Below are 16323 nucleotides of genomic sequence, written 5' to 3' on the forward strand. Positions count from 1 at the left end.
GGATCGGGGAGAACCATCGGGGAGAAGGATCGGGGAGAACGCTCGGGGAGAACGATCGGGGAGAACGCTCGGGGAGAACGCTCGGGGAGAACGATCGGGTAGAACGATCGGGGAGAACGATCGGGGAAAACGATCGGGGGAAGGATCGGGGAGAACGATCGGGGAGAACTATCGGGGAGAACGCCCGGGGAGAACGATCGGGGAGAACGATCGGGGAGAACGATCAGGGAGAACGTCCGGGGAGAACGATCGGGGAGAACACCCGGGGAGAACGCCCGGGGAGAACGATCGGGGAGAACGATCGGGGAGAACGATCGGGGAGAAGGATCGGGGAGAAGGATCGGGGTGAATGATCGGGGAGAACGATCGGGGAGAAGGATGGGGGATAACGATCGGGGAGAAGGATCGGGGTGAAAGATCGGGGAGATGGATCGGGGAGAACGATCGGGGAGAAGGATCGGGGAGAACGGTCGGGGAGAACGATCGGGGTGAACGATCGGGGAGAACGATAGGGGAGAACGATCGGGGAGAACGATCGGGGTGAACGATCGGGGAGAAGGATCGGGGAGAAGGATCGGGGAGAACGATCGGGGAGAACGATCGGGGAGAAGGATCGGGGAGAACGATCGGGGAGAAGGATCGGGGAGAACGATCGGGGAGAAGGATCGGGGAGAACGATCGGGGAGAAGGATCGGGGAGAACGATCGGGGAGAAGGATCGGGGAGAAGGATCGGGGAGAACGCTCGGGGAGAACGATCGGGGAGAACGCTCGGGGAGAACGATCGGGGAGAACGATCGGGGAGAAGGATCGGGGAGAAGGATCGGGGAGGACGATCGGGGAGAACGATCGGGGAGAACGATCGGGGAGAACGATCGGGGAGAAGGATCGAGGAGAAGGATCGGGGAGAACCATCGGGGAGAAGGATCGGGGAGAACGCTCGGGGAGAACGATCGGGGAGAACGCTCGGGGAGAACGCTCGGGGAGAACGATCGGGTAGAACGATCGGGGAGAACGATCGGGGAAAACGATCGGGGGAAGGATCGGGGAGAACGATCGGGGAGAACTATCGGGGAGAACGCCCGGGGAGAACGATCGGGGAGAACGATCGGGGAGAACGATCAGGGAGAACGTCCGGGGAGAACGATCGGGGAGAACACCCGGGGAGAACGCCCGGGGAGAACGATCGGGGAGAACGATCGGGGAGAACGATCGGGGAGAAGGATCGGGGAGAAGGATCGGGGTGAATGATCGGGGAGAACGATCGGGGAGAAGGATGGGGGATAACGATCGGGGAGAAGGATCGGGGTGAAAGATCGGGGAGATGGATCGGGGAGAACGATCGGGGAGAAGGATCGGGGAGAACGGTCGGGGAGAACGATCGGGGTGAACGATCGGGGAGAACGATAGGGGAGAACGATCGGGGAGAACGATCGGGGTGAACGATCGGGGAGAAGGATCGGGGAGAACGATGGGGGAGAACGATCGGGGAGAACGATCGGTGAGAACGATCGGGGAGAATACCCGGGGAGAACGATCGGGTAGAACGATCGGAGAGAACGATCGGGGAGAACGATCGGGGAGAATGATGAGGGAGAACGATCGGGGAGAACGATCGGTGAGAACGATCGGGGAGAACGATCGGGGAGAACGATCGGGGAGAACGATCCGGGAGAACGATCGGGTAGAACGATCGGGTAGAACGATCGGGGAGAACGATCCGGGAGAGCGATCGGGGAGAACGATCCGGGAGAACGATCCGGGAGAACGTTCGGGGAGAACGATCCGGGAGAACGATCGGGGAGAACGATCCGGGAGAACGATCCGGGAGAACGTTCGGGGAGAACGATCCGGGAGAACGATCGGGGAGAACGATCGGGGTGAACGATCGGGGAGAAGGGTCGGGGAGAAGGATCGGGGAGAACGATCGGGGTGAACGATCGGGGAGAACGATCTGGGAGAACATTTGGGGAGAACGATCGGGGAGAACGATCGGGGAGAACGATCGGGGTGAACGATCGGGGAGAAGGATCGGGGTGAACGATCGGGGAGAACGATCGGGGAGAACGATCGGAGACAATGCCTGTACCGATCGGTCTGGGAGAACAGCCGTGGAAATTGCAGGCACTGAGTCTGTATAATTTACCAGACGGACAACATTTTAAAAATATAGGATAGAGTCGGCCTTGGTCATTAACATAAACTCCATTAATCAGAGGAAATGTATGGGGTTACTTACATCTCAGGTTCTCATGGCCTTAGGAATCTCAGAATACAGTGCGACTATTTGCCAGTTAAACTTGTTAGTGCTTGAACTTTTCAACTAGTTTTACTTACTTCTACCATCAGTTACAACTTTCAAACGTTTACAATTATTTCAACCCACCTGTTTAAACTGTCAGTTTTTGATGTAGAACTGTCAGGCCTTCTGCTAATCAATAATTCTATCCTGGTTAGTGCATAAAAATCTGCAAACAATCAGCGAGAGCTCGTGGATGCGACAAACACAAAACTTTGTTTTATTTCAGATTAATTTACAAAAATTAAAATTGCATTTTCGTGAAAAAAGAAATATAAAAAACAAGGTTCATTATACCACCGATATGAAGATGTCCGCCCGGGTAACACTTTAAATATAAGTTTAACCTGAAGCAAAAACCACTTAAAAAAACCAACCAATTACTAAAGTAGAACTTGCAAGCTAAAATTCTCTAAAATAACACAGAAGGGGACGCGCACGTTGTTTGGCCTTTGGTGGGGTAGAGTTTCACGTGCGTCATTCCATCTGGCGGACATTGGGAAATGCGAGTCCCCCCCCGGCCCGTCCAATCGAATCAGTCCGAGTCCCAACCAATCCTCCTGTTTGAGCCTTGATCCCATGCTGCCGCTGTTACGTTGCGTGGGTCAGGTGCTAGGTGGCATCGGTTCCCGACGTTGGAGGGGTCATTTTAACCTAACTCACAGGGCGGGAATCCCACGGGACCGGGCGGAACGCTGGTTTTACACCCCGCCCAATATAACTACCCATTGACTTCAACGGGCGGGTTAGGTTAAAATCACCTCCTGGATCTCCTAGTAGGACAATGGGACTCATTGTGACCGGCTGCCCAGGAACGGCCATCTTAGCGAGTTGCCCTGGGCAGGGATATGTTCAGATGGCACGGCACCCACCTTTTGGGCACCAGGTGGCACTCGTGCTGGCCTCGGGAAACAAATCAGCTCAAACCCATCTCACGGTGCTGCTTCCTGTAAACGTGATAACAGAAAGCGTGACTGCTGGTAATCTGATATGATCATGCTACAAATTCAGGGCAAGTCCGTCAGCATCTATTAAAAGACTGGGTGAATGTTTCAATTGGAACCTTTCAACGGCACAGCCAAGGAGGCGTTAAAATGAAAACGTAGCTGATTTTTCTCTGATTTAATCTTCCTTCCCTCTAAGGCAGCTCCTTTACAAAGCACTGATCAGGCACCAAAGAGTTCCATAACAACACACAGTGGAGACCAGTGAACAGCGATGAGGGGGAGTTTAGTACACAAAGTGAGGCTGGGTGTCAATACAATGTCTGGGGTGGTCTACAAACCCTGTGTTGGAGCACTTACACGTTGGGTTGCCAACTCACCAGGATTGCCCTGGAGTCTCCAGGAATTGGACACTCCTGCGGGCAACCCGGGGGAAAAATCACAGGGGCATTAAAAACAAGTTGGCCCAGAATTCGCTGTAGCGGGTGAATGAACAGTGCCCGCAGTTAGTTAGACTTTCCCTTGACCGTTTAATCTCCGTGAGATTTTGCACTGAAAGTTGCTGGGAATGCGAGATGGAAACGGCGCAACGCCCTCTACAGGGCATCTGGGACCTGTGTGAACAGGGCAAGCAACTGTCTATCCCATTAACCAATCGGATTGAAAGATTAAATGAACAGTGCAGCGTCTGAACCAGGAAGTGCAAGTTACAATATCGAATTCAACGTCAAATCAGGTACAGAAAGAGAAGTAAAGAGGGGGAAAGAAAGATTAGATTGGAAGAAAGAGAAAAAGAGACAGAAAGGAAAAGTTTAAAAAAATGTAATTAAAATATTTTTATATAATCTCCAACAACATTTAAAACCTGATGGAATGAGACTCCACGCCTGTAATGGATCATTTTCAGTGCCATGGATGTTGACTGGTAATAATTCACACATCACATCGTTAAAATGGTACTTAGACTGAAATGGACAAGATTTAACTTCCTGTGACGAGTTTAGTTCGTATCTACTGGGCAAACACAGCAACTTCACACCGTTCAATTCATTTCAACGGTGAGGCAGGCAGCGAGGTGTCGTTTTCACGAAGCTAACGACAGAAACTTTTGGATTTTCGCATTTAACGGCGCATCTGCTCCTCGCCTGAAATTGCAGTGCGATTTGCGCATAAATAACGATGAGCGCCATTAGACTCACCGTTATTCTGACAGCAAATGGTTTCTTTGAACACTTTTGTTTATTAGTTATAAAAATATTGGAGATGGGAAAAAAGGCTGTTTGACTGGGCGGGGCAGTTAGAGGTGGGAGGTCAAGTGATGGAACCTCCAAGAATACACCCAAACTGAGTTGGCAACTCTCCAGGAATACTTCCAACTGGAGTTGGCAACTCTTCAGGATTGTCTTGGAGTCTCCAGGAATTAAAGATTATTCTCCCAGACAAGCAAGCTGGGAGAAAAATCATAGGGGAATTTAAAAAAAGAGTTTTTTTCATTTAGTTTAAACACATTCATTTATTGGTTGTCAAAATATTGGAGATGGGGGAGAAACAGCTGTTTGATTGACAGTCACGTACCATCCAATTGGGTAGCGAAGAGTCTGTTCACTATCCAATTGGCACAGGAAGGGTGGACATGTCAGGTGATCATAGAATCATAGAATGGTTACAGCACAGAAGGAGGCCATTCGGCTCATCGAGTCCGTGCCGGCTCTATGCAAGAGCAATTCGGCTAGTCCGACTCCCCCGCCCTATCCCCGTAGCCCTGCAAATTTTTTCCCTTCAAGTACTTATCCAGTTCCCTTTTGAAAGCCATGATTAAATCTGCCTCCACCACCCCCTCAGGCAGTGCATTCCAGATCCTAACCACTCGCTGTGTAAAAAAGTTTTTCCTCATGTCACCTTTGGTTCTTTTGCTAATCACCTTAAATCTATGTCCTCTGGTTCTTGACCCTTCCGCCAATGGGAACAGTTTCTCTCTACCTACTCTGTCTAGACCCTTCATGATTTTGAATACCTCTATCAAATCTCCTCGCAACCATCTCTGTTCCAAGGAGAACAATCCCAGCTTCTCCAGTCTATCCACGTAACTGAAGTCCCTCATCCCTGGAATCATTCTAGTAAATCTCTTCTGTACCCTCTCATCTTTCCTAAAGTGCGGTGTCCAGAACTGGACACAATACTCCAGTTGTGGTTGAACCAGTGCTTTATAAAGGTTCATCGTGACTTTCTTACTTTTGTACCAATAGAGGGAGCGTGGAGGTGGGGAGGTTGGAGGTGGGAGATCATGTTGTGAAACCTCCTGAGAGATGGCCAGAATTGCCAACCCCACTGTCACGCAATGCTACAGACAGCACGATCGAAGGTTTGATTCTTCCTCTCCCTGCCCCTCCCTCCCCACCCCGCCCACTGAGATTGGGAGTTGAGTTGTGCAGGGAAGTGCTGTGTGGAGGCTGGAAATCTCCGTCACGGGAAAAGACAACATTTTGATGGAGAAAGTCCTCTGGCCTTCCAGCAGGTGGACATAAGCAGCCCGGCAACGAGCATCTCACCTGATCCTGGTCTGTAGTAAGTGAATGGGAGTGGGGGGGGAGGAAACAAAGAGAGTGCTTGCATTAATTGGCTGATATCTTGACCGAGCTAGACAGCTTTCGAAGGCATTTGAACCTTTAGCGACTGTTAGCTGCACCCCTGGCAGACAGTGCAATAGAGAATTATGGCCTGCACAAGTAAGGACACTCAGGGTGTATACAATATGCAATATACAACGCTCTGTTGGTCAAAAGCATTACTGCCATCAATTTCAGGTCACGTGATAACTATTGGACCAGACAATTTGTTCACTACAGCAAAGGTTTCAAATCCCCAAGGGCCACAAGTTGGAAATGAGGAGATTAAGAGTAAGTCGGGAAGTCAGGTGGAACTATATTTTACACAAAGGGTAAAAGAGTTGTGGAATGAGTTACCAGAGAAGGCATTGAAGGAGAGAGTGTCGATTCAAGAGACAATCGATGATGCATTTCTGGAGAGACAGAAGGAGGTGGGGATATGAAGAGAAATCAGGTGTGTGGGGTTGAGATCTATCAAAAAGGGACGGGTTTGCTGGGGCCCAACAGCTCTTTCCTGTTCCTAAAAACTCTTATGACCTAGCGCCTGAAATTCCAGCGGGAGTTCTCCGGCAAGAGATCGGCGCAACCCCTGGAGACGCAACCCAAATGGCCGTTTACGGCATCTCTCCGGGGAATCGTGCCGATATCCCACCGAAGTTAAGGCAGGAGATCAGGAGAACCCTGTAGAGATTCAGGGCCCAAGTGTTCAGTAACAACTAAGCACCTGCACAGAATAGGCTCCAAACGGGCCTATGATGTGGGCACCCTTCAGACAGATTTACACAGGTTTACGTGCTGGTATTGGACAGGCAGAAACATCCTATCTTTATAGATACAGGACAGAATGTGAAGAGTACAAACAGTAGGGTTGTCAACTCCAGGATTGTCCTGGAGTCTCCAGGAATTAAAGATTAATCTCCAGGACACTGCTGCAAGCAACCCAGGAGAAAAATCATCAAGGCTTTAAAAACAACGTGTGTTTCATCATCATTTTCTTTGCGTGCTTTTACATCGAGTTACATCGAAACTACAGCACAGAAACAGGCCATTCGGCCCAACTGGTCCATGCCGGTGTTTATGCTCCACACGAGCCTCCTCCCTCCCTACGTATTCTAACCCTATCAGCATACCCTTCTATTCCTTTCTCCCTCATGTGCTTATCTAGCTTCCCCTTAAATGTATCTATACTATTTGCCTCAACTACTCTTGCAGTAGCGAGTTCCACATTCTTATCACTCTTTGGATAAAGAACTTTCTCCTGAATTCCCTATTGGATTTATTAGCAACTATTTTATATTGATGACCTCTAGTTTTGGACGCCCCACAAGTGGAAGCATTTTCTCTATGTCCACTTTATCAAACCCTTTCATTATCTTAAAGACCTCAATCACGTCACCCCTCAGCCTTCTCTTCTCCAGAGAAAAGAGCCCCAGCCTGTTCAGCCTTTCCTGATCAGTATATCCTCTCAGTTCTGGTATCATCCTTGTGAATCTCTTTGTTTTGCTTTGTTTATTAGTTATAAAAATGTTGGGAATGGTTAAAAAAAAAGCTGTTTGACTGAGAGTCAAGAATTATCCAATCGAGTAATGACATCTGTTCGCTTTCCAATTGGCACAGGTAGGTGATGCCATGAGGATGGATGTGTGGGGCGACCAATGGCGGGAGCGTGGGGGTGGGAGGTCATGTGATGAAGCCTCCAGGAATACGTCCAACCAGAGTTGGCAACCATAACAAATGGGCAATTCAAGTTAATGGCAAGGTTCACAACGAAACATCTCTGCACAGCTGCCCACTAAACGCACACCATCATTCCCCCCACCACAGCAGCAAGGCTGAACTGGAACAGCTCTCTTGATCGAAGCAATACACGCTCATGGGAAATTGAATTCGGAATCACTGATGTCTGTTACTGTGGCAAAACTGCTGCTCTTCAGTGAAGTCCCGGTGCCGGCCTCCTTCAGCCCTGAAACAAGAGGGAAACCGATTCAATTCTTTCTTCCTGCTCAAACAGAAGATGGACAATCCTGCCCTTCACTTACTGGCCGCTTTGTGCCAGATGTGGTTGCGCTGAAATAAAGGACCACCATGTCCCGGAAGCCCCCTGACTACCTCACATTCACTGCAACTGGGTGTAGGAAACAGGACATCTCTTCCACAAGCACAGTCACCACACAACCAGCCGTCCCATACCTTACTTTGTCTCCTCAACTGTGCCGCGGACCTTTAGAGACCAGTCTTTGTGATCCACTTCATTAAATTCAAGACCCACCTGAAGCCCATTGTAAACCTGTGATTGGAGATCCCAGATACAGCTATCAATCAAACCCACTACCCTAGGCTGGGCCTTATTCTTTCATCTGTGCTAGAGTGGCTTGGGATCATCACTTACCCACAGAAATATGATCCAAACCCCTTTGAAGTTATACTGAAACAAAAAACAGTAGGCAATTACATCTCTCATAATTCCATTAGGGCAACAGCCGTTTGCCACTATTGAATGGGGGATAGCCAATCTTTGACAATTGGAAAGGTGTTTGTGATTGAATGTAATGACTCTGATCAATTAAACAGCTAACACCTCAGACAACCCATAGTGCCAGCTGTAAGATCTCACACTTTGTGAAGTCTGTCTGACTAACCTGCCTGATCTGAGCTGATGGTGTTTCTGTTGCCTGACTCTTACATTCTAGCAATACAAAATAAAAGTTGAAAATTCAACACAGACAAAAGTACATGTTTGCCCTCCAAACTTCTGATAATGCCTGTGGATCTCCTGCCTCCTGAAACACAATCCCCTGGCCCTCTTTTTGTTGCTTTGGTCCTAAACTTTCTTTTTGGAGTTGCAGCACATCTCATTTAACTCTCAGCTTCTGGGAGCCAAGACGAATCATATGGTTTAATACCTGATTGTATTTTGATCATACATTGGTTAAAGTGGTTAAGTTTCAAACTATCAAAGTACGATAATGTGTTAACCCTTCTGATCGAGAAACGGACAGTCAGAGTAGCGAAGGAATGAGAACCGGCCAGTGGAAGTTTGGTTTTTGATGCTGCATTTTTTTTTTCATTGCTGTGTGTGCACTGCCTGAGCAAACATTTATTGTGCACATACCATTTAAAAAAAAAAAATTCTTGAGTCCCTCCAAACCTCCAGTCCAGATTTCGACTAGACTAAAGGTGGGATTCCTAATACAGCATACAGTATTGGAACAGATAAACCCCCTCCCCACCCAAAAATAAAACCTCACGCTCTCTCTAAAGTGTACAATGGCTGAGAATTAAAGCAATGTTGCTGAGGATTCCAACTATGGCTGATTCCGATACACTAAGTGTTCATGTATTCGTACTTCCTTGAAAAGAGCACTGATGTATAAATAAGAAAGTCATTTCTCCTGAAGTCACTGGGGGCCGATTATGAATTTAGGGGGAGTTCAGGAGGTCGGTGGGGGGAGTGCGTACCACTGGGAGGGGCGTGCGCCACTGAGATGGACGTGCGCCACTGGGACGGGCATGCACCACTGGGTCGGGCATGCACCACTGGGACGGGCATGCACCACTGGGAGGGGCGTGCGCCACTGAGATGGACGTGCGCCACTGGGATGGGCGTGCATCACTGGGACAGGCGAGCATCACTGGAGGGCCGTGCATCACTGGGACAGGCATGCACCACTGGGATGGGCGTGCGCCACTGGGATGGGCATACGTCACTGGGAGGGCCGTGCATCATTGGGGCGGGCATGCGCCACTGGGACGGGCGTGCACCACTAGGACAGGCGGCATCACTGGGAGGGCGCATGCACCACGGGGAGGAGCTTGCTCCACTGGGGAGAGCCTGCAGCGAGGACACTCCGCCCATTCGTACCTCAAGATTGCATCACGGTCCTATGTACGTCATAGGACCCCGATTAGCACATTATAAGTAGGCTCCTGTCTGAAACAGGGCCGCGCTGGAAAGGGCCCTAAGGATAATACGAGCAAGCGGACACGAGCGATAACTAAATCGTGTGACTTTTGGGACGTTACAGCCTCCTTGCCACTGGATGGAGAGCCTCAAAATCAGGACCACTGGATTTAATTAGAACGCTGCTAGTGTACAGAATAGCCAATGTTTACACATATACGTGTGGATAGAAATATAAACCAATACTGAATACATTAAACCTGTTGACCAGACTGCAAATGTGTAATGTTCCAGGGAGTACAAGAACTGGAGCAGTCACCTGGGAGCCACTCCCTGCACTCTCTGTTCACTCATCTGAAGGTGGAACAAAATAAACATTTCTGCTCATTATTTTTCCTGGGCAGACACGAGAACCTGATTAGCTTCCCATGGCAACACTTCATTCCCCCAGTTTGCTTTGTGAGATAGGGAAGACAGATATGACGTCAGTGTCTCACTCTGGTCCTCCTTATATAGGCCTCAACGTCCGCTCTTTCAACTTGCACCAATTTGTTCTTTCCGCAGGACCCTGCTCTTAAGTTGAGAGAACGAGACGCTTGGAGCTCAGGATTTCTCTTACACTGCTCTGCCATTGACTGAATGAAAGGCATCGTTGTGAAGGGCTAGTCTTTGTGTCCCTCTCCGTGCTTCAGTTACTTTGTGATTCAGACTAGCTCTATTTAGGAGGCCAAGTGAGCTTCAGGCACGATTGAGCCTATGGTTCCAGCTTTCTCCATCTGGATGGCAGCCTAATGTTAATGAGAAAGAACTTGCAATTATATAGCGTCATCATGACCTCAGGACGTCCCAAAGCGCTTTACAGCCAATTAAGCACTTTTGAAGTGTAGTCACTGTTGTCATGTAAGAAACACAGCAGCCAATTTGCGCACAGCAAGCTCCCACAAACAGAAATGTGATAATGACCAGATAATCTGTTTTTCTAGGTATTGGCTAGGACACCGGGGAGAACTCCCCTGCTCTTCTTCGAATAGTACCATGGGATCTTCTACATCCACCTGAGGGGGCCGATGGGGCCTCAGTTTAATGTCTCACCCAAAACACAGCAAGTCCAACAGTGCAGCACTCCCTCAGTACTGCAATGTGAGTGTCAACCTAGAAGTTGTGCTCAAATCCCTGGAGTGGGACTTGAACCCACAACCTTCTGTCTCAGAGGCGAGAGCCAAGGCCATGGATCTTAAAGGAGACGAGGACTGAAATTAGGGAGAACATAATTGCCTTTATTTTCTCCCGAATGGCTAGCATAATCTCATTCCTCCAAAAAAGATCAAGGGGCACATAAGGAAACCATCTCTCTCGTTATAATTTCAGCTGTCAGCAAGAAGAGACGATGGATTTATTTATTTATTATTGATTGATCCTACAGGTATCAGATTGAAAATGACTGCTGGCAATATTAGCTTATAAATGCTCAACATGTTCGCAGGGTATTCCACTGTCGGCTATTTTAACAGAGGTGTTACCCTGTTTATTTAAAATGGGTCAGCGTGCCATTAAAACAATAGGCAAAGGAACATCACATGAACGTGTTAAGTATTTATGCTCCAGTATTGCCAACAGTCAGTTCTAGGCTATAATTCTTTTGTTATATTGTTTAGTATGTCTGTAATTATGTACATCAGCAGGTTCCCCATGGTATTTTCAATATAAGTGGGAGGCCAGACTATTTTATAAAGGATGGGGCACTACACCATGAAATGCACAATCTAGTTCTCTGTTGCTAAGAGGGAACTGCATTTTAAAGTGACCTCACCATCTAAGGCAACGCAGTACCATTGCCATAAAGAAGGCTCATTATAATGTCAAGTGTAGACTGTCTAAAGGAAATTAAAGATTTAAAGCTTTCTCTCCCCTTTACACTTCTTAAAATGTGACACATGAAATTTGCACGTGTGACAAAGTGTGATGTTTAAGTGTGACAGAAATTTTTTATACTGTCAATCTCCTGTGACGTTGCACAAAGAGTCAAGACCCGGATAGCATTGTAATGTTTTATCTTGGTGTTTTCAAACAATGTGATGTCAATACACTAAAACAGTGGACAACAGAAGCTGTTTCATAAGAACATAAGAAATAGGAGCAGGAGTAGGCCATACGGCTCCTCGAGCCTGCTCCACCATTCAATCAGATCATGGCTGATCTTCAACCTCAACTCCACTTTCCCGCCCTATCCCCATGTCCCTTGATTCCCTTTGTGTCCAAAAATCTATCAATCTCAGTCTTGAATATAGTCAACGACTGAGCATCCACAGCCCTCTGGGGTAGAGAATTCCAAAGATTCACAACCCTCTGAGTGAAGACATTTTTCCTCATCTCAGTCCTAAATGGCCGACCCCTTATCTTGAGACTATAACCCCTAATTCTAGACTCTCCAGCATCTCAGCATCTACCCAGTCAAGTCCTCTAAGAATATTATATATTTCAATGAGATCACCTCTCATTCTTCTAAACTCCACAGAATATAGGCCCATTCTACACAATCTTTCCTCATCCTCTCGTCCCAGGAATCAATCTAGTGAACCTTCATGCACCACCTCTAAGGCAAGTATATCCTTCCTTACCAAAACTGTACACAATACTCCAGGTGTGGTCTCACCAGAGCCCTGTATAACTGCAGTAAGAACACCTTACTCTTATACTCCAATCCCCTTGCAATAAAGGCAGCGTACTATTTGCCTTCCTAATTTTAACTTCTTGTGATTCGTGTACAAGGACTCCCAAATCCCTCTGACTACCAATATTTCTTAGCCTCTCACCTTTTAAAAAAATTCTGCTTTTCTATTCTTCCTACCAAAGTGGATAATTACACATTTCCCCACATTATACTCCATCTGCCACCTTCTCACCCACTCACTTCACCTGTCTATATCCCTTTGCAGACTCTTTGTGTCCTCCTCACAGCTTATTTCCTACCTAGCTTTTTATCGTCAGCCTTAGAGGTGGTGCACGAAGGTTCACTGGATTGATTCCTGGGACGAGAGGATGAGGAAAGATTGTGTAGAATGGGCCTATATTCTGTGGAGTTTAGAAGAATGAGAGGTGATCTCATTGAAATATATAATATTCTTAGAGGACTTGACTGGGTAGATGCTGAGATGCTGTTTTGCCTGGCTGGAGAGTCTAGAATTAGGGGTTATAGTCTCAAGATAAGGGGTCGGCCATTTAGGACTGAGATGAGGAAAAATTTCTTCACTCAGAGGGTTGTGAATCTTTGGAATTCTCTACCTCAGAGGGCTCTAGATCATAGCTTTTTATTGTCAGCAAACTTGGTTACATTACACTCGGTCCCTTCATCTAAGTCATCGATATATATTGTAAACAGCTGAGGCCCAAGCACTGATCCTTGCGAAACCCCACTAATTAGAACCTGCCAACCCAAAAATGACTCGTTTATTCCTACTCTCTGTTTTCTGTCCATTAACCAATCCTCTGTCCATGCTAATATATTACCCCGAATCCCATGAGCCCTAATCTTGTGTAACAACCTCTTGTGTGGCACCTTATCGAATGTTGTTTGAAAATCCAAATACACTACATCCACTGGTTCACCTTTATCTACCCTGCTAGTTACATCTTCAAAAAACTCTAATAGATTTGTCAAACACGATTTCCCTTTCATAAAACAGTGTTGATTCTGCCTAATCATATTATGATTTTCTAAGTGCCCTGTTACTACATCCTTAATAATAGATTCTAGCATTTCCCCTACTACTGATGTCAGGCTAGCTGACCTACAGTTCCGTTTCCTCCCTCCCTCCCTTCTTGCATAACAGGGTTACATTCGGTACCTTATAATCCACAGGGACCATTCGAGAATCTAGAGAATTCTAGAAGATCAAAACCAATGCATCCACTATCTCTGCAGCCACCTCTTTTAAAACCCTAGGATGTAGGTCATCAGGTCCAAGGGATTTGTCAGCTTTTAGTCCCATTAATTTCTCCAGTACTTTTTCTTTACCAATCTTAATTACATTAAGTTCCTCACTCTCATTAGACCCTTGGTTCCCTACTATTTCTGGTATCTTTTTTGTGTCTTCTACTGTGAAGGCAGATTCAAAATATTTGTTTCACACCATTTCCTTATTACCCATTATAATTTCTCCTGTCTCAGCCTCTAAGGAACCCACGTTTACTTTTGCTAATCTCTTCCTTATTACATACTTGTAGAAGCTCTTACAATCTGTTTTTATATTTCTCGCTAGTTTACTCTCAGATTCTATTTTCTCCCACTTTATCAATTTCTTGGTCATCCTTTGCTGATTTCTAAAACTCTCCCAATCCTCAGACTTACTACTCTTCTTGGCAACATTATAAGCCTCTTCTTTTAATCTAATACTATTCTTAACTTCTCTAGTTAGCCACAGTTGGATTACTTTTTCCGTGGAGTTTTTATTCCTCAAGAGAATGTATATTCGTTGAAAATTATGAATTATTTCTTTAAATGTTCACCATTGCTTATCTACCATCATATCTTTTAATCTAATTTTCCAATCAACCTTAGCCAACTCACCCCTCATACCTATGTAATTGGCTTTGTTTAAATTTTAGAACCTAGTTTCAGATTTAACTACATCACTCTCAACCTCAATATGAAATTTTATCATGTTATGATTACTGCACCCCAGAGGATCTTTACTAACTAACCCTGTCTCATTACACAATATTAGATCTAAAATAGTCTGTTCCCTAGTTTCCAGAATAATATGGGGATTAAAAATAATGGAATAAACTGAGAAACTGAAATTACAGTACTGTGGTATTTTTGTGATACCATGCAATCATAACAGGCAAACCAGCACAACCACATGCACTGTGACTCACCGACTACAATGAAAGGATACTAATAAACATTGCTGCACAGCTAAGAAGGCGTGAGTGAATCAATAAATTCATAGAGCAACAGGCACATCAACAAATCAATAAACTAATGGAGCAGTGAGCACAGCAACAAGTGAAGAAATCAATGCAGTAATGGATACCAGTAAATTCAACTATTACTGGAGCAGTGGGCATAACAACAAATCAATAAATTAATGGAGAAGCAGGCAGCAGTGAATTAATAAATTCACAGAGCAGCGGAGTTAGCTGAGGGAATGATGTTGGCCAGGCCACTGGATGACTCCCTGCTCTTCTTTGAAAAATGTTATGGGATGGTTAGCATCCACCTGCACCATCAGATGGGCAATTTCATGTCTTAGCTAAAGGACAGGCCTTTTCATAAAAGGCTTGGAAGGCAGGGAGGGAGATAGCAAAGGGGTTTAAGGAGAAAATTCCATAGGACAGAGTTGCATAGACTGAAAGATTGGTGTTAGATGGATAGAGCAGATTTGAACTCTGAAACTACACCAACAAAACTGGCCTGTAACTGGCTGAAAACTGGCATCAAATGCTGTTTAAGTGACCAATCAAGATCTAGAATTTGGATGACTGGCATTGTATAGACAGACCCAAGTCAATCTTTGGCCCAACTTTCTAGTGGAGACTCTGACTGCAAGAAAATTTAACTCATCATTGATGGTGCTGTCATCCAAACTCTATCCACCTTAGATAACTCTGCCTGGTGAAGTAGGAGTTGGGAGAATAGGAATAGGCGTAGGCCGTTCAGCTCCTCGAGCCTGTTCCATCATTGAATTAGATCATGGCTGATCTGTACCTCAACCCTATTTACCTGTCATTGCTCTATATATCCCTTGATACTCTTACCTAACAAAAATCTATTGATCTCAATCTTGAAATTTCAATTGACCCCCAGCATCCACAGCTTTTTGGGGGAGAGAGTTCAAGATTTCTATTATACTTTGTGTGAAAAAGTGCTTCCTGATTTCACTCCTGAATGGCCTACCTCTAATTTTATGATTGTGCCTCCTTGTTCTGAATTCCCCCACCAGAGGAAATAGTTTCTCCCTACTACCCTATCGAATCCTTTTAACTTGTTAAACACCTCGATCAGATCACCCCTCAATCATCTATACTCAAGGGAATACAAGCCTGGTCTATGCAACCAGTCCTCATAATTTAACAGGTTTAGCTCCAATATCATTCTGGTGAATCTGTGCTGCACCCCCTCCAAGGCCAATATATCCTTCCTGAGGTTCAGTGCCCAAAACTGAATGCAGTCTCCAGATGGGGTCTGACCAAGGCTCTGTACAACTGAAGTATAAATTCCTCCTCTTTGTATTCCAGTCCCTTGACATAAAGGCCAACATTCTATTAGCCTTTTTGATTACCTTTTGTACCTGTCCACTAGCTTTTAGTAATTTGTATACATAGACACCTAAATCTCTCTGCTCCTCCACAGTTCTTAGTTTCTCACCATTATGAAAATATTCTGATTTGTCTTTCTTGGATCTAAAGTGTATGACCTCACACTTCCCACATTAAACTCCATTTGCCCCAGTTTTGCCCACTCACTTAATCTGTCTATGTCCCTTTGCAGTGTCCTGCTACCATCTGCACTATTTAAAACTGCCACCCAACTTAGTATCATCTGCAAACTTTGATACAACTCTCTATTCTTT

The 16323-nt window shown here is 46.0% G+C and overlaps 1 protein-coding gene across 3 annotated transcripts in view; it reads right to left on the reverse strand.

Annotated features, from left to right (window-relative positions):
* Positions 1 to 2501: 2501 nt before the first annotated feature.
* Positions 2502 to 16323, reverse strand: part of dzip1l (DAZ interacting zinc finger protein 1-like) — a 300747-nt gene continuing 286925 nt past the window's right edge. For all 3 annotated transcript variants that reach the window (XM_067995596.1, XM_067995594.1, XM_067995593.1), the window contains exon 17: positions 2502 to 7810. In XM_067995596.1, coding sequence (XP_067851697.1) covers positions 7719 to 7810 — 92 coding nt within the window. In that variant the 3' untranslated portion in view covers positions 2502 to 7718. The remainder of the gene's footprint in view (positions 7811 to 16323) is intronic.

Source organism: Heptranchias perlo, chromosome 13, assembly GCF_035084215.1.
Source record: "Heptranchias perlo isolate sHepPer1 chromosome 13, sHepPer1.hap1, whole genome shotgun sequence".
NCBI classification, from domain to species: Eukaryota; Metazoa; Chordata; class Chondrichthyes; order Hexanchiformes; family Hexanchidae; genus Heptranchias; species Heptranchias perlo.